The following is a 19518-nucleotide window of genomic DNA, read 5'->3' as shown; positions in this document are numbered from 1 at the left end:
CACATCTTGGAATTAATTTACATCTCTGTTCTATTTCCCATGTGACCTAGATATTTTACCCACCAAACCAAAATATACCTACTCCAAATTCGATTGATATTGTTTGAGGTCCCTGTAGCAAGCTACCTTTGCTGGTATACAGCAAAAGGATAATGATGCCTGGCCTTGAATGATTTTTACACGTCACAGGCAATATTTATTTCCAGTGCCAGAAAGACCACTTTGCTATTATTCAAAATCTTCAAATGGGTATTAGAACGTGTATCTTTTTAAAATCTGGTGAGGTACATCACACTCGTCTCAAATACCTTCCCCTCATAATATTTAAAAGTTTTTAATTAATTATCAGAAGCAGGTGCAAAATCATCCAAGATTATTCGTTATTTTTTCCTTTTTTAAAAAAATGCCACAAGCTAAATATTATACTTACGTTCCATCTTCATTGCTTCGATAAAAGACCATGAAAGGATCTGACTTTCCAAAAAAATCTTTCTTGTCCAGTTTATTGGCACAGAATTGCATAGTTGTAACATCCTGCAGTAGAAATAAATGGCATTGGCTATAATAAAGTAAGATATTTTTGGCTGGCACTTCTGAACATCTTCATTGATTCTAAAGTTAGAAGCAAAATACTGTACCTCCTGGCTGGCATTTGCCTATCTTTGTGAACTTCTATCATATTACTGTTTTAAGCAGTAATTAACCTTCCACACTGCAGTATGATTCTGTGAGTAAAGAAAATTGGGAAAAAAGGTCTCAGGGCCAGAATCATGACAAATATTTGGGGAGGATTATCTGGTCCCTACTTGGAAAGTCAGCTCAATATCTGGACATTTGCCAAAGAGTTTTTTTGCTACTAAAAACAATAGTTGAACACAGAGGCAGCCACATAACTTCAGATTCTAATTCATAATTCCTTAATAACACAAAATAATTTGATTCTGAAGGAACAAAGTTCTCTTCCTTATCTTAATCAGATAAAGATTTATTTCCTTAAACACCCCATCTAAATTTAGCATTTTCATTTATGTTACAATAAACAGACTCGTACGCTCTGGGCTTCATCTGCAATAACTACCCTGCGTCAGAAGCTGAAGGTTCTCAAAGGGAAAATCAAATGATTCAGTATTCAGGATGACCCCCCTTAAGGCACATTTATTGAAGTTGTTCAAACAGGTAATTGAAAGTTCCAGAGGTCAACAATTACTCACTTTAAGAAATACTCTGTGCAAGGACTTCTGAGAATGGTATATGCTCTCAAAATGAATTTTATAATGAAATAATGTTGCCTCAGGATGGTTCTGTAAACCGTTTATTGATAAGAGAGTGAATTATTTAATCAGCAAATAGTGAAACATGGTGTAAAATGAGATTAGCAGGGACTGTGATGGTGATATGTCCTAAAGGAATGATACACATTTAAACCACACCAAGATGATGTGACACAGGTATCAAATAAAATTCATGTTCCCAAATCAATGTGTAGATTGTGGCATTATGGAAGCTACATCACACTATTTATCACGTTAACACTTAATTATAGAGTGGAATTCAATGGGTTAGTGCTGCTGAAAATTGTACCTCCTAAATAGAAGTCATAATAAAAATTAAGAAATTTCCCAGCAGCCAAGGAAAAGTAGAAAGCAGCCCACTCCTGGATAAGAAAGAGGGAATTCTCTAAGCTTGGGAGTCAAGCAATCTACCCGTCAAGAAACAGTAACATAAGAAGGACACACTCAACAGCAATATCACCAAGGTGTCATTCAGGACATCGGTTAAATAGTAAAACATTTTATCAAAGTCAGGAGCGAGCTCAACAACTCCCATCTCCCATTTGATTACCTCAAAAACATGTGCTTTAGAATTCCTTTGTTCAGTTTCATGATCAGTCCCTCACACACTTAGTACCACTCCAAAGCTCAAATACCCAAGCTCACATCTAACTCACTTCTAGCTTTAAAACCAGAGGAGATGATCTCTATCACATGTGTATACACACACACACACACACACACACACACACACACACACACACACACACACAAGTCTCGATTACCACAGCCTGGTATCTCTGGGCACATTCCACTATCCTGTCATTTGCAACATATTATGCTTTTTTTGTCTGTATTAATACCCTCCAACTGTTTCCATTAATTGATCTCACTGCAGAAATTCCACAACTTATCTCCACGGCAACTACAGCTTCACCCTAACACAGATATTTGCTTTGTCCTATCCACTCACACCCACCTTTGCTACAACTTTAAATTAACTTATTATTCTCTTATTCCTAGTTCCTAGAAGGATCTTCAGCTTAAATGTTAACAATGTTTCTCCTTCCACAGATGCTGGCTGACCAGTTGATCATATTCCCAACATTTTCCTTTCTTTTTTTGACCGAAATGCATTGCATCATGCCAAAACACTTCTTTTTCCCTTTTTCCCCCCCAGAGAGAATGTCACAGGATTGTGTCCATTGGTTCAACACTCTGTGAGAATAGCTGCCAATAATTGGTTTTGGTTGCCACAGAGTCCCAGGCCAGTAGAATCATTGAAGATGATGGTGATCCATATCCCACTTCTCACAGACCTTTATCCCAATGTAGTTTTGGAAACCATCAGGGTTTTGGGAGTATCATGGCATCCCACCAACAGATTTCTAAGACCGCTTTGGGGGAGTTATCAGTGGTTACTTCCTCTCAGGAAGGTATTTATGATCCTACCGCTATTCCTCTTGGTGTTGCCTGCCAGCCAACTAGCAGAAACATCTAGCTGATTGCAGTCATGAGAAAATCTGCAGATACTGGAAATCCAAGCAACATGCACAAAATGCTGGAGGAACCTAGCACACCAAGCAGTATCTATGGAAAAGAGCAACAGAAGATGTGTTGGGCCGAGACCCTTCATCAGAACTGGGGAAAAAGGATGAAAGGCCTGAGCAAGAAGATGGGAGAGGGGAGAAAGTTATTCAAGGTGGTGGGTGATATGTGAAACCGGGATAGGGGAGGGGTGAAGAACTGGGAAGATGATGGGTCAAAGAGATAAAGGGCAGGAAAAGGCGGAATCTGATAGGACAGGACAAAAGCCCATGGAATAAAGGGAAGGGGGAGAAACATCAGAGGGAGGTGATGGGCAGGTAACGAGATAAGGTGAAGGAGAGGGGGCACAATTACCAGAAGTTTGAGAAATCGATGTTCACACCATCAGGTTGGAAGCTACTTGGATGGAATACAAGGTGTTGCTCCTCCAACCTGAGTGTGGCCTCATTGTAGCAGTAGAGGAGGCCATGGACTGACATGTCAGAACGGGAATAGGAAGTAGAATTGAAATGGATGGCCACTGGGAATTCCTGCTTTTTCTGGAAGTCAGAGCATAGGTATTGACAAGGGAGTTGCGTAGGAAAGCAGACTGGTTAGTATTCAAGGACTCAGCAGCTAACCTCGATGAGTATGCCTCAGCTGTCATGGACTTTATTTGGAAATGCATGGAGGACTGTGTGTCTCGCAAGACGATCCGGGTATTCCCTAACTGGAAACCTTGGATGAATTATGAGGTCAAGTCCCTTTTAAAGGCTAGAGCTGCAGCTTTTAGGTCCGGGGATACCAGTCGCCACACGGAATCCAGGCATGAATCCGGAAAGCCATTAAGGGTGCCAAGAGGCAATATCAAGCCAAGTTAGAAGCCCAGGCTAACCAGAGGGATGCCAGTAGACTATGGCAGGGTCTAAATGAGATCACTGGGCACAAAGAAAAGGCTGGGAATATCAATAACTGTGGCGCTTCTCTTCCTGATGAACTTAACGAATTCTACACAAGATTCGAACAGAAGAGGAGCTCCCTCCGGATGAACCGGACCTGGTGGCATCGAGATTCATCATCACTGAGGAGGATGTTAGAAGGGCCTTCCTGAAGATAAATCCAGGGAAGGCGACGGGCCCAGATGCCATCCCAAGATGGGTTCTCCGGGCCTGTGCAAGCGAGCTAGCTGGAGTGTTTGCTGACATCTTCAACTGCTCCTTGCTTCAGTCTAAGATCCCCTCGTGTTTTAAGAAGGCAACGATAATCTCAGTGCCAAAGAAGAGCAAGGTGGCATGCCTGAATGACTATCGACCTGTGGCTCTGATATCAATTGCTATGAAGTTCTTCGAGAGATTGGTTATGGCACACATCAACCACAGCCTACCGGTCAACCTCGACACTTTGCAATTCGTCTACTGGAGCAACAGGTCAACGGCAGATGCCATCTCTCTGGCCCTACATTCCTCCTTAGAACACCTGGAGAATAAAGATGCATACATAAGGCTCCTTTTCATTGACTACAACTCTGCCTTTAATACCATCATTCCAAATAAACTGATTCCTAAGCTCCGGAACCTGGGCCTTAGCACTCAGATCTGCAGCTGGATCTTCAACTTCCTCACAGACAGGACCCAGGCTGTAAAAATAGGGGACAAGCTCTCCTCTACAATCACTCTGAGCACCGGTGCCCCACAAGGCTGTGTACTCAGCCCCCTGCTGTACTCACTGTACATCCATGATTGTGTAGCCAAGTTTCCATCAAACTCAATATATAAGTTTGCTAATGACACAACGATTGTAGGCCGTATCTCGGGTAATGATGAGTTTGAGTACAGAAAGGAAATTAAGAACCTGGTGGCATGGTGCGAAGACAATAACCTTTCCCTCAACGTCAATAAGACGAAGGAATTGGTTGTTGACTTCAGAAGGAGTAGTGGACCGCACGACCCAATTTACATTGGTGGTGCGCAAGTGGAACAGGTCAAAAGCTTTAAGTTCCTCGGGGTCAATATCACAAATGACCTGACCTGGTCCAACCAAGCAGAGTCCACTGTCATGAAGGCCCACCAGCGCCTTTACTTCCTGAGAAAACTAAAGAAATTTGGCCTGTCCCCTAAAACCCTCACTAATTTTTATAGATGCACTGTAGAAAGCATTCTTCTGGGGTGCATCACAACCTGGTATGGAAGTTGTCCTGTCCAAGACCGAAAGAAGCTGCAGAAGATCGTGAACACGGCGCAGCACATCACACAAACCAATCTTCCATCCTTAGACTCACTTTACACCGCATGCTGTCGGAGCAGCGCTGCCAGGATAATCAAGGACACGACCCATCCAGCCAACACACTTTTCGTCCCTCTTCCCTCCAGGAGAAGGTTCAGGAGCTTGAAGACTCGTACGGCCAGATTTGGGAACAGCTTCTTTCCAACTGTAATAAGACTGCTGAACGGATCCTGACCCGGATCTGGGCTGTACCCTCCAAATATCCGGACCTGCCTCTCGGTTTTTTTGCACTACCTTACGTTCCATTTTTCTATTTTCTATTTATGATTTATAATTTAATTTTTTAATGTTTACTAATTTTTACTACTTTTAATATTTTTAATATTTAATATTTGTAGTCCAGGGAGCAGGAAGCGCAGAATCAAATATTGCTGTGATGATTGTACATTCTAGTATCAATTGTTTGTCAACAATAAAGTAAAGTAAACTAAGAAGGTGGGGACGGGAGAAGATGTGCTTGGTGTTGGGATCTCGATGGAGATGTGCTGGATGTCGAGGCTAGTGGGGTGGTAGGTGAGGACAAGAGGAAGACCATTCCTGGTGGGGTGGCAAGAGGATGGGTTAAGGGCAGCTGTACAAAATGGAAGAGATGCAGGTGAGGGCAGTGTTGATAGTGGGGGAAGGAAAGTCCCTTTCTTTGAAGGAGGAGGACATCTCATTAGTGCTGGAATGGAAAGTTTCATTCTGAGAGCAGATGAGGCAGAGACAGAGAAACTGAGAGAATGGGATGTCATTTTCACAAGTGACAGGGTGGGAAGAGGTATAGTCCAGGTAGCTGTGGGAATCAGTGGGTTTATAAAAAATATCAGTTTATAAACTCTCTCTCTCGCACGCACGCATGCTGTTGGAAATGGACCAGGCAAATTTAAGGGTGTGGTGGAAATTGGAGGGAAAGTTAATGAAGTCAACAAGCCCAGCATGGATGCAGGAAGCAGCACCAATGCAGTCGCAGTATAGTGTAGGGAAACTTGGGGAGTGATACCAGTGTAGGCTTGGAACATAGACTGTTCCACTGAGCCGACAAAAAGACAGCCATAGCTGGGACCCATGCGAGTGCCCATGGCTCCACCTTTGGCTTGAAGGAAGTGGGAGGAGCCGAAGGAGAAATTATTGAGAGCGAGGACCAGTTCTGCCAGACAGAGGAGAGTGGTGGTGGAGGGGATCTGGGTGGGTCTGTTGTCTAGAGAGAAGTGGAGAGATGGGAGATGGAGGTGTACAGGGACTGAACATCCATGGTGAAAATGAGATGATCGCGGCCAAGAAACTTGACATCATTGAAAAGATCCAGAGACTGTGAAGTAAGAAAGGACAGGCAGGTTTGTGGAACTTGGGTAGGAGGTAGAAATGGGAGGTGTGGGATAAGGGAACTATGAGGTTGTTGGCCATGTTGGGAGATCCTCAGAGTTAATAAGGTCAGTGATGGAGTGATGGTGGCAGTGACAATGGCCTGGTGCTCCTTAGTGGGTTAAGTAAGAGGAGGTGTCTGAGAGTTAGCACCTGTACATGGAAAGACAATCCGCCAGACTACCACAGCACCCCACTTATTTGTGGGTTTTGATGGTGAGGTTAGGTTTAGTGCAGAGAGACTGGAGAGTAATGCATTCAGAAGGAGTAAGGATAGAATTGGAGAGAGGACTGGTAAAGTGAGACGGTTGATGTTTCATTGGCAGTTGGCAATGAAAAGATCCAGAGCAGGCAGAACACCGGAGCAGGGTGTCCAGGAAGAGGAGGAGAAGTGGTTATCGGTGCAGGCTGGAGAGTCTTTGCCAAAGAAGTAGGCACAGAGACAGAGGCAACGAAAGAAGAGCTCAGCATCATGGCGGGTACAGAACTCACTGTGATGTGGGTGCAGGGGACAAAGGTGAGGACCTTACTGAGGACTGAACGCTCTCCTTCAGAGAGGGGAAGGCCAGAGAGAATTGTGAAGACACTGAATTCCTGCAGCGGTTGTTTGCTTTCAGCAGAGATTTGGCAGTTCACAGTGAATGTGCAGTCCCAAAGGAGGCCAGACTCTGAAGTCTTTTGCAGTTTCCTTCATTCAAGTGAGCAGACTTCCAGCAGCTTGGCTGTTACAATGAAAGAAACACTGACAAAAACATCGGTAGCCTCCAACCCCATGGCAGTAGCATTGATTTCTTGAATTTCTGGTAATTGCCCCTTCCCCTTCACCATTCCTGTTTCCCTCTCTCACCGTATCTCCTTACCTGCCCATCACCTCCCTCTGGTGCTCCTCCCCCTGCATTTACTTCTGTGGTCTGCTACCCTTTCCTATCAGATTCCTCCTTCTCCAGCCCTCTATCTCTTTGACCAATCAGCTTCCCAGCTCTTTACTTCACCTCTCCCCGGTCCCACTTTCACTTACCACCTGCCACCTTGCACTTCTTCCTCCCCTTCCCCCACCTTCTTGCTCTGGCTTCTCATCTTTTTTCCCCAATCTTGATGAAGGGTCTTGGCCTGAAATGTTGACTGTTTACTCTTTTCCCTAGATGTCGCCTGGCTTGCGGAGCTCCTCCAGCACTTTGTGTGTGCAGCTAATTACACTTGCTGCTTGGCCCATTGAATCCCTGCAGGAGGTTGTTTGTTGCCAGCAGATACTCGGTAGTTCACAGCGACGATGCGGTCCCAAGGGTTGTATAGTCTATTGCAGTTCCCTCCATTCTAGTGAGCAGGCTTCTTTCTAGCAGCTTGGCTGCCTCACGGAGTGAACACTGACAAAAACGTGCTGAACATCAGTATTAATGCTGTGCCAAGGGTTTGCATGGACTATTCAATTGGAATATTCTGTTTTCAAGCTTGCTTCATCATTATTAAGATGATAACTGATTGGAGTGCAACCTTCTCTACTGTAAATTCCTGTCTATCCGTGATAACCTTGCACCCTTTTGCTTATCAAAAGTTTATCTATATTTGCCTTAAAAACACATAAAGACAGTCTCTGCCACTCTTTTGGGAAGAGGGGTCACAGCCTCATGACTCTTAGAGGAAAACAAAAATCACTTTAATTCTATCTCAAATGAGTCACCTTAACTATAAGTTCTTCCACAAGACAAAACGTTACAAATTGCTCCTTGCAAATTGCAATCAAATTAGTCTCCTCTCATTCTTCTATACTTCAGTAGATAAATGTCGTGGCAGAATGGTGACGCATTGCACGCTGATCTCTGAAAATCTACTCATTACGTCTATTAGAATCGTACTCTGTCAAATCTGAATTCTACAAGTCTGTGAATCATCTTGTTGTCTGCCTGCCGTGTACTTTCACTCTCACTGTAACACTTTATTCTGCATTGTTATTGCTTTTCCCTTGCACTACCCTATAGACTATTGCAATGGAATCATCTGTATAGATGGCATGCAAAACAAAGTTGTTCACTGTGCCTCAGTACACGTGAAAACAAGAAAGCGATTTACCAGTTTTACAAATCTACCTTATATAGCTTTTCTTCATTAGAGATCATTGTTTCATGTTTGTACGATCTTGACTTGAAGAGAAATTGTCAAGTATTTGCTTTAGAGTCATGCTTAAACATTGTTGAGAAAGTGGTGATGGTTTGCTTTCTCGACACAAGTCGGGATCTGTAGTGAACATACCCCTAAAAATCTAAAAGTGTCCCAGAGCAAAGAATGGAAGGCAACAGAGTTCTTAGTGGCCATAGGGAGGATTGCTCAGTCACAGCTCTGCTTGCATCAGTTGGCAATTCTCAATGATCTTCTCCCTGGAAATTTTGGCCTCCATACTCACTGCTCATCATCAGACGCAGAAGACATCTGCACTGCCTTGATATTCTGGGGAGAGGCAAGACCATTCCAACTTTTGTATCTCCCACCTACTTAGCCTTCATGTCCTTATCATCTCCCCATTATCAACTTTTATGGTGTAACTTGAGGGGTGCATGGGGGTGGGGTCTTCTTGTTAATGTTTCCCCATATTTTATTCTGCAGCATGTTGTGTATTTTGTATTTCAATAATACTTGAGTAATCTTGTATACATATTTGCTGATAAAGAATTCTTATTCAATTAATTATGGGTTATATGTAAAACAAAATAAGTTAATTGCAAACATTATCCTGCTACCATGTGATTCGTGTGCACCTCGCTTGAAGTAAACTCAAACTTTCATCTGTATTATCAGACTCCCATGAGTTTCTTTGAATAAGCTTAAAGTTTTGAAGTTACAAAACATAACACTGCATTCACCACATCAATGTGGCCAACTACACAAGGCCTTCTATCCCTAATTTGCCATTTTGCAAACAACCAGTTCTCTGTACCTAGTAGTTTAATCTAGTGTGATTTACACACAAAATTCCAAGTGGATCAGTAACCCCTGCATTGCAAAGTCAACAATATGCAATCTAGTGTCAGCAATGGAATCTTCTCTGATGTCACAAACAAGACAGAGTGAAATGACATTAACAAAGCTTCAAGTAGAAAGAGGTTTTTCCCCACTGATGGTTTTCCTGCACTCATTCTCCTTTGGGTACATCCTTTCTTATAAAGACTTTCCTGCAATTCTTCACAAGTTGAACACCCTCTGATACTTCAGACAAATTTGTAATTTGGCCCCCTGGGCACCATCACAAGAGACTTCTCAGATTCTGCAAATCCAGAGCAACACACACAAAATGTTGGAGGAACTCAGCAGTTCAGGAAGCATCTACAGAGAGGATTAGCCCAGCCTTGAGGAAGGGTCTTTGCCTGAAACATCATCCGTTTATTCCCTCTATAGATTTTGCCTGAACTGCTGAGTTCCTTCAGTTTCTTGTTTGTGATTCAACAGACTGAATCAAAATTAAGCCAAATCTGTCATCAGATGAGACTGAAGCACATCAGCCTTAATTAGTTACCAAACCCCACAGTTTTCTTGTTTACAGGGCTAAATCAAACTCTCGAAGACAAAGGCACATCTATCTGAAATCTGCTAAACATAAGGCCAGCCAGGGTTTATCATCATGGCCTACATCAACTATTACAGCAACAACATATAAAACTCCTACAACACTACAAAACGTCTAGCCTCACTTTATCAGATGAAATCAGACATCATAGCACATAGATAGATGATCAAAAGATGGAATCCAGAAATAGGTCTGGGCTTAGATTTACCTCTATGGGTCATCTAATTGTTAAGTTAAATTCTTAAAGCTATTGGAAGGGATATGATTGATTTTTTTAATAAAGCACAGTTTAACAAGCACATTGCTTTTTTTTCATAGTGACTTGCTTCTGCAATTTAATGCAAATTCTGGCAATATTTTCCTTTGGCTGAGAGTTGATAAAATTTATATTTGACTAACTTGACAAGAAAATTATGATAAAGTAGAGGTTCACACAGTAAAATTTATGCAAAAGTCATAATTCATGGAATAGGCAACTAGAGAGAAAAAAAATGCCTTGATTCTGTACAAGAAAGGCTACCATGACTTCAAGCTCAGACTCCATACAACAGACTGTTCTGCTGCCAATGCCTGATTTACACAGAAAACAATGCTGTGGAATTTAAAATATCATCAGTTCCTACATGGTGAATATTTTTCCAGTATCTGCATAACAGACTACACAAAAGCTTCATGATTTATTCAGATTGAATCTGGATTTTAACAATTGGAAGCACTTGATTTATTAAGAATATTTGGGGCCAGGTTAAGCACTAAGTATTTGGTGGTTTCATATCACCAATATAACCTACTTCTAGGCAGGCACTAACAACCTTACTTGCTGGACATTCATATTTGTTTAATAGATCAGAAGGAAGAATGTTGTATGAGCATACAAATGAAAAGAGTTCAAACATGCTAACCTGACTTCACAAATCAAAAGATAAAATCCTTTAAAATAAACCCTTCCAGCAATCCAGTAAGAGATTTAGGTAACAGCATTTTATTCATTTGTTTTTAATTTAATTTTGCAAGTTAAATGATGAGCTAATATCACCAACAAGGAAGTCTCTTGATGTCTTTATGACATTAAAGTCAGTGAGGAAGCTGGAACATGTTGCGTTGATGTGTAAGATCTACTGCTCAATTTGACTAAATCCACTGATGGCTTCATGAGTTACTGTGTATAATAGAAGGGAGCAGCCTCTTCAGAACACACACTAAACATCTTTTATGACTTTCTTTCTCAGGTAGCATACAAATACACACACCTGTTCACATCAGGAAAATAAAGAATCACATGAGCCGAAGACGACCAGGTCTGATAATAAGATGCACATTGAAGTCTTTTAAAATGCAAGGATGTTGGAGGCATTGACACAGGAATTCGATTGCAAAAATCGGTAACGCAAAATTGATCAACATTTCAGTACATACCCGCCACTCAATAGGGAATTGACTTGCACCTGCTGTCATGTTGATGCATCTACACATGGCTGTCACTATATGCAGAACGGTGACATCAATTACCATGTATTGAGGCACAGTTGTCATTAAGAACATGGGTGGAGGTGAGCCACATATTTCCGTGCCACTTGTACCTTTCAAGATTGCGTACAGTTACTATGGAAAAACACACATGATCCAGGTTTCATGACTAATGTGCACATTTTTCAATCATTAAAAATTTGTTCCACTTGCAAGGAATTATTACAGATTGATATTATTACTGAATTGCTTCACCTGACAAAATTGATTTATATATATATGTATAGTTGTGAACATAGAGTATCACTACACACAGAAAGGTCCTACAGCCTACCATCTGTATGCTGACCAAATGCCAATATGAACTAATTGAATCTGCTTGCATTTGATCCCGTTCAGAATCAGATTTATTAGCACTGAATTACATGATGTGAACTGTGTTGTTTTGCAGCAGCAGAAAAGTGCAAAGGTGCAAATTACAAAACTAAACAGTGCAAAAGTAAAGGAATAATGAGGGTGTGCTCATGGGTGGCGGGGTGGAGATGGGTCTCTACCAAAGGAGGTGTAAGGGTCTCCTTCCCTCTGCTAGCCTACAGGTCACCCCTGGGCCAGGTGGTGTAATGATGATGATGATGTTCATGAATTCATGAACTGTTCAGAAATCCGATGGCTGAGGATAAGAAGCTGTTCCTGAACCACTGACTGTGGAGTTTCAGGCTCCTGTACCTTGTGTCTAGGTTGTTTGTCTGCCTAGATCTGGGGTTGCCCACCCGGGATCCACGGATCCATCTGGTCCATGGCTTAAACAAGTTTGGGAATCCCTGGCCTAAATGAATGTATTTATTGAGGGGCAGCACAGAATAGGCCCTTCCAACCCTTCGAGCATCCCTGTCCAGCAATCCCCCAATTTAACCTTGCCGAATCACAAGACAATTTAAAATGACAAATTGACCAATTAACCTACCAGCCAGTACGTCTTTGGACTGTGGGAAGAAACTGCAGCACTGAGAATAAACCCATATAGTCACAGGGAAATCATACAAACTCCTTACAAGCAGTGTCGGGAATTGAACCTGGGAAGTTGGTACTGTAAAGTGTTGTGCTAACCACTACACTACCGTGCTGTCTGTTGCTATTATATCTGCATCTACCATTTTCCCTGGCAACACATTCCAAGCAATTACCATTCTGTGTGTAAAAAAAAACTTGCCTTGTACATCTCCTTTAAACCTCTCCTTTCTCACCTTAAACATACATCCTCCAGTATTTGACATCTCCACTCCGAGGGGGGGAAAAAACTCAATCTGCTTTACCTATGCCTCTCATAATTTCGCATACTGTAAACAGATTACCCTTCAGTCTCCAACGCTCCAGAGAAAACAATTCAAGTTTATCTAACCTCGCCATCTAGCTAATACACTCCAATCCAAGCAAATTCTAGTGAACTGTTTAGAAAACATAGATCTACAGCACAATACAGGCCCTTCAGCCCACAGAGTTGTGCCGAACATGTTCCTACCTCAGAAATTACTAGACTTACCTATAGCCCCCTATTTTACTAAGCTCCATGTACCTATCTAAAAGTCTCTTAAAAGACCCTAGATTATCTGCCTCCACCACCATTGCCAGCAGCCCATTCCACGCACTCATCACTCTCTGAGTAAAAAACATACCCCTGATATCTCCTCTGTACCTACTCCCCAGCACCTTAAACCTGTGTCCTCTTGTGGCAACCATTTCAACGCTGGGAAAAAGCCTCTGACTATCCACACGATTAATGCCTCTTATCTCTGCATGCTCTCCAAAGCCTCCAAATCGTACCTGCAGTGTGCTGAGTAGAACTGCACACAATTCCCTATCTGTGACCTAACCACAGAATTAAACAGCTGCAACATGACTTCACAGCTTTTGTACTCAAGGCCTGACCAATGAAGGCAAACATGCCATATATCTTCTTAACAAAACTAGTTATTTGCGTTTGCACGTGGCCAAGTGGTTAAGGCATCAGTCTAGTGATCTGAAGGTCGCTAGTTCGAGCCTCAGCTGAGGCAGTGTGTTGTGTCCTTGAGCAAGGCACTTAACCACACATTGCTCTGCGATGACACCGGTGCCAAACTGTATCGGCCTTAGTGCCCTTCCCTTGGGCAACATCGGTGGCATGGAGAAGGGAGTCTGCTGGTCTTCCATACAACCTTGCCCAGGTCTGCAGCCTAGAAACCTTCCAAGGAGCAAATCTGTGGTCTCAAGAGACTAACTGATGCCTATATTTGTGTTTCTACTTTCAAGGAATTATGGACTTGCACACAAGATCCCTCTATATCAATACTCCTAAGGGTCATGTCATCAACTTTGTACTTGTCTAAAATAAATCTATTTACCACTTTTCCATCCAAGTTTCCAACTGATCCATATCCTGGTACATCCTTTGCCAATTTCTCTTGCTATCTGCTAGTCCACTAATTTTCATATCATTTGCAAACTTGCTTATTAGAGCACCAACATTTTCATCAAATCATTTAAATTTATATGAGAAATTTGTTTTTGTTTGTGCTAAATTAATTTTCTTTGTGATAACCTTAATTTTCAGATCCCAATTACTGTACATCTGATTAAAGTGAGTACTATTTACCAGTATGATATACACATAGTGGCTAAACACCTGCTCATTAATGCAAATATCTAATCAGCCAGTCACGTGGCACTAACTCAATGCAGAAAAGCCTGTAGACGTAGTCAAGAAGTTTAGTTGTTGTTCAGGCCAAACATCAAAATGGGCAAGAAATGTGATATAAGTGGCTTTGACTGTGGAATGATTGTTGGTGCTGGACGGAGTGGTTTGAGTATCTCAGAAAGTGCTGATCTCTTGGATTTTCATGCACAACAGTCTCTAGAGTTTACTGAAAATGGCGTGAAAAACAAAATTTTAAAAAAGTCCAGTGAGCAAAAGTGCCTCGTTAATGACAGAGGACAGAGGAGAATGGCCAGATTGGTTCAAGTCGAGAGGAAGGTAACAATAACTCAAATAACATACATTATAACAGTGGTGTGCAGAAGAGCATCTCTGAATGCACAACACATTGAAGTGGATAGGCTATAGCAGAGCAGCAGAATACCATGCACATACACGCAGTGGCCTCTATTAAGTGCAGGAGGTACCTAATAAAGCAGCCACTGAATGTACATATTACACAGGATAGCAATAAGGATCTTGGTACAGAGTAAACATTCAGGTTCCTTGGCACATCAAAATTTGCAAATGTAATATTGATGGTCAGAATCCGTAACAACTCTGAATATACCAAGGTAAGCTTTACTATTTTTGTTTTACCTTAATGAATTGGATGTAAAAGATTTGCATGTATATTTGATAATATTTGTATGTAGACTGCTACAAAATGTACGCAAGATTCTCCACAAAATCCTCTGCTCTATTTTTCCCAGAAGTCATAACAACCATGGCAAGCTACTATCGAAGTATTGTAGGAAATTCTGCTCTGTGATCTAATTTTGATCAAAGATTCCAAAATAAATGTCAGGGAAAAGATTTTCAGTTAAAAAGCACTTGTAGAACAACAAATGCAAAAATTAACAGTACCGAAAATCAGAAATAATGACAGAAACTGTTTAAAATACTTTGTAGATAGGACAACATGCAGATAAGTTTTCAGTTCAATAAATCAAATTCAATGGTATTCACCTGACCCATTGAAAATAGTAGACCATATGGCTCCATGAGTCATTCATTGTAACTGTGGTCAACCATGTCACTCAAAACCATCATTCCTGACATCATCTTCTGATTTCATAATGTCACTGTAAACATTTAGCTATTTCGGGATGCAATGCATTCAGTGATTGAGTATTCATGACTGTCTGAAATTGGGAATTCCAGAAATCTCAAAAGCATTCCATGAAAGAAGTTTCCCTTCATTTCCGGCTTCCTCAGCACGGACAGTATACTTCTGCTGGTGATTCATCTTGCAATGAAATAGTTAGATGAAAATTCACATGCCATTTGCAATGTACTCTGAAGCCCAGAGTTGGAAGACATGGTGCTTCCTAATGTGGAGAGAACTGTGCACCAAAGACGGCATTTGACAGATACCATCTTCTTTCATAATCTACTTGATCTATCAACTGTTTGAAATGCTTTCTGAATGCTTGACTGTGGAAACGGACTGGCACAACAATGAGCATTGCTAATAAAAGAAAGTAATCAACACCTAAAATATTTTCCTGGGTGTCATTTTAATCCAAACTGCCCCATTTTACTCTCTTTTGAAGTTAAAGTGTAATTTTGTTGGACAATGTGTTCAGAAGTATTGCTATTTGTTTGCAGTGTGTTAAGACGAAGTTACTCTGTTTACCTGTAATAGAATATTCTGTTATTAACTGGTTTAAACAGGAGTTGTTAATGAATATTAGGGTGGGGAAACGCTCTATGGATATTATTCCATAGAACTCTTGAAATTGTGTAAGGTAAGGGAAACAGGTAGGGAAGTTATGGAAAAAATGATGATTAAAGAAGAGGAAGTACTAGCACTTTTAAGGAATATAGAAGTGGATAAGTCTCCGGGTCCTAACAGGATATTCCCTAGGACCTTCAGGGAAGTTAGTGTAGAAATAGCAGGGGCTCTGACAGAAATATTTCAGATGTCTTTAGAAATGGGGATGGTGCCGGAGGATTGGTGTATTGCTTATGTTGTTCCATTGTTTAAAAAGGGGTCTAAGAGTAAGCCTAGCAATTATCGGCCTCTGAGTTTGACGTCAGTGGTGGGTAAATTGATGTAAGGTATTCTTAGAGATGATATATATAATTATCTGGATAGACAGGGTCTGATTGGGAACAGTCAACATGGATTTGTGTGTGAAAGGTCATGTTTGACAAATCTCATTGAATATTTTGAGGAGGTTACTGGGAAAGTTGACGAGGGTAAAGCGGTGGATGTTGTCTATATGGACTTCAGTAAGGCCTCTGACAAGGTTCCATATGGAAGGTTAGTTAGGAAGGTTCAATCATTAGGAATTAATATTGAAGTAGTAAAATTCAGTGGCTGGATGGGAAACGCCAGACAGTAGTGGTGGATAACTGTTTGTCAGATTGGAGGCCAGTGACTAGTGGTGTGCCTCACGGATCTGTACTGGGTCCAATGTTGTTTGTCATATACATTATTGATCTGGATGCAGTGGAACTGAGGGATCTAGGAATAATGGTGCATAGTTCCCTGAAGGTGGAATCTCATGTGGATAGGGTGGTGAAGAAAGCTTTTGGTATGCTGGCCTTTATAAATCAGAGCATTGAGTACAGTATAGGAGTTGGGATGTAATGTTAAAATTGTACAAGGCATTGGTAAGGCCAAATTTGGAGTATTGTGTACAGTTCTGGTCACCGAATTATAGGAAAGATGTCAACAAAGTAGAGAGAGTGCAGAGGAGATTTACTAGAATGTTACCTGGGTTTCAGCACCTAAGTTACAGAGAAAGGTTGAACAAGTTGGGTCTTTATTCTTTAGAGCATAGAAGGTTGAGGGGGGACTTGATAGAGGTGTTTAAAATTATGAGGGAGATAGATTGAGTTGACGTGGATAAGCTTTTTCCATTGAGAGTAGGGGAGATTCAAAAAAGAGGACATGAGTTGAGAGTCGGGGGCAGAAGTTGAGGGGGAACTTCTTTACTCAGAGAGTGGTAGCTGTGTGGAGCGAGCTTCCAGCAGAAGTGGTAGAGGCAGGTTCGATGTTGTCATTTAAAGTAAAATTGGATAGCTATATGGACAGGAATGGAATGGAGGGTTATGGGCTGAGTGCAGGTCGGTGGGACTAGGTGAGAGTAAGCGTTCGGCACAGACTAGAAGGGCCGAGATGGCCTGTTTCTGTGCTGTAATGGTTATATGGTTATAAAACAAAATGCAGTAGAGGTTTCTTGTCTTCAGGGCAAATACAGAGGAAATCATGAGAATTCTCCAACTAGAATCTGCCAACTGGAAAATTGTCCCCTTTGTGTCTGAAAAATAATTTCACATATACTAGACAGACAGATAACTTCTAAAATTTCACTGTTTTGGTTGGTCGGAGACAGCTGAGAGTACCTTTCAGTAATCAAAGGAGCTTATATGCTTTCAGTGTCCATTAATCATCAATACCACCACACTGCAAGCTGACTGTCTGATGTTCAGCCTGTTGAGAAGTTCTGACATCACAATATATAGGGCTCAATGATGATCTGACAAGAAGCATACTAAGGGCTATTTGCTCTGGATAACCCATTCTGAGGAAAAGTCTCAGGAGTCAGTCATTTAAGACAGAGGTAAGGATTAATTTCTTTTCTCTGAGATTTACAGATCTTGAAGTTGCAACTTCAGATACCTGTGGATACTTGATCAGGAATTACTTTCAACATTGTAGACTGACAGAACTTTAGATGTCAAAGGCATTGTGGGACAAGGGAATTTGCTGGAAATGTAGATTTGACTAGGTCTTATTAAGTAATAGTGTTTGTCAGAAAGAATTAAAATCTGCAAATCAGTGAACTGGAACGAGCCAAGGACAGTGGAAGTAAACAAACCTATTGTCTTAGTTGTTGCAACATGGTTTGAGGAATGGAGGCTGCCATTTTTGAGAGACTGTTCTTGTGGCCACCATTTTGTGAACTGGTTTTTGCTCATGGATGGCTTAATCAGAACAACTGAAAGTGTACACATGCTAATGATCTGCTAAACCTGAGATCATACCAAATAAAAGCTGTTTATTTGGTTATGTGGAACTGGCAGGCATGTAGAAAGAACTGCCTATGCTCCAGGCCTAGAGTTTGGCTGACCAGGCTAAACTGGTCCAATTCAGAAAGAACAAAGAAAGTTACCAGAGGCAGAAGTCTAAGGGAAGAGCCAGCAAGTAATATTGCTTGTAACCTTGTCCCAGATTGAATGAGAGGCTGGCGCAGGATGATCAGATGATACCTTTTACCAGTTAACCCTGATCCAACAAAATCAAAACACAACAGCTTGATCTGACAAGAAAGAGGATAAGAATGGGAGATTTCAGGAATAGACGCAGCATAAGCTCTGGACATCAATCATCGTGGAATTGAATGAGTTCACATCAGAAATGTGGCTATTACTCCAGGATCAAAATGAATGCCTAGCCAATATGAGCTCCTATTCCTGGGTATTACCTTTCCTCATCTTTGACTGTTCAGGGAGTGGGTATGATTTGCATGCTTGTTGTTAACTAATAAAGGTATTTGTCAGTCAATACAGATTCTCTCTGTGTCTAATCAATTATTGTCGTTGAGGGTGAGTACCTACAGCAATGTGCAGGCAAAAAGGGCACAGAGCCACCCTTAGTTCAACTTTCTTTAAGTTTTTAGAAATATCATTATCTTGCAACAGTGTAATTTGTTTATGGACTGAAGCAGTTTGAATCTGATCTGATATACCGTATTGGTCTTCATTTTGCTTCTCCTTGAAGATGCTGAGTATACATTCTTCTGAGGCTCACAATGCAGTATAATTGAGAGGATCCCAGGACTCCTCTGTCCTATTCCTGGATCTCCATGCTACTTCAATTACCATTTTGTATTTTTACATAAGGATTTCTGCTGATAATGCACTAGAAAGAGTTAGAGTCCAAAAACATGGAAGACAACCCTTCAGCCTAACTGATCCATACTGACTAAAATTCCCATCTAAGATATTCTGCTTTACTCGCATTTGAACCATATCCCTCTAAACCAAAGGTTCCCAACATTTTTTATGCCATGGACCCCTACCATTAACTGAGTGGTCCGTGGATCACATGTTGGGAACCCGTACTCTAAACCTTTCCAATCCATACGCCAGTCCAAATGTCTTTTAAATGCCGTTAGTACATTGCTGTTATTTCTATCTAAAAGCTCTTTTTAAATCTGTCACAATGTGCTCAATGGATTGTGGTGCTTTTACCTAATCACCAAATTAGAATGGATATCTAGGGAAGATTTATTGCCATCACGTTTTATTTAAAACTACCGGTTCCAATTCACCATCAGTGTTGATTCACCAACACTGATCAACGTTAAGAGATTCAGATCCAATAA

The 19518-nt window shown here is 41.3% G+C and overlaps 1 protein-coding gene across 6 annotated transcripts in view; it reads right to left on the bottom strand.

Moving 5' to 3' along the window:
* LOC140209516 (copine-8-like) overlaps positions 1 to 19518 on the bottom strand; it is a 669962-nt gene that overhangs the window by 324794 nt on the left and 325650 nt on the right. For all 6 annotated transcript variants that reach the window (XM_072277770.1, XM_072277771.1, XM_072277769.1 and 3 more), the window contains one exon: positions 431 to 534. In XM_072277770.1, coding sequence (XP_072133871.1) covers positions 431 to 534 — 104 coding nt within the window. The remainder of the gene's footprint in view (positions 1 to 430; positions 535 to 19518) is intronic.

This window comes from Mobula birostris, chromosome 14 (genome assembly GCF_030028105.1).
Source record: "Mobula birostris isolate sMobBir1 chromosome 14, sMobBir1.hap1, whole genome shotgun sequence".
NCBI lineage: Eukaryota > Metazoa > Chordata > Chondrichthyes > Myliobatiformes > Myliobatidae > Mobula > Mobula birostris.
The sequence above is the reverse complement of the archived record's forward strand: the minus strand, read 5'-3'. Positions and strand labels throughout refer to the sequence as shown.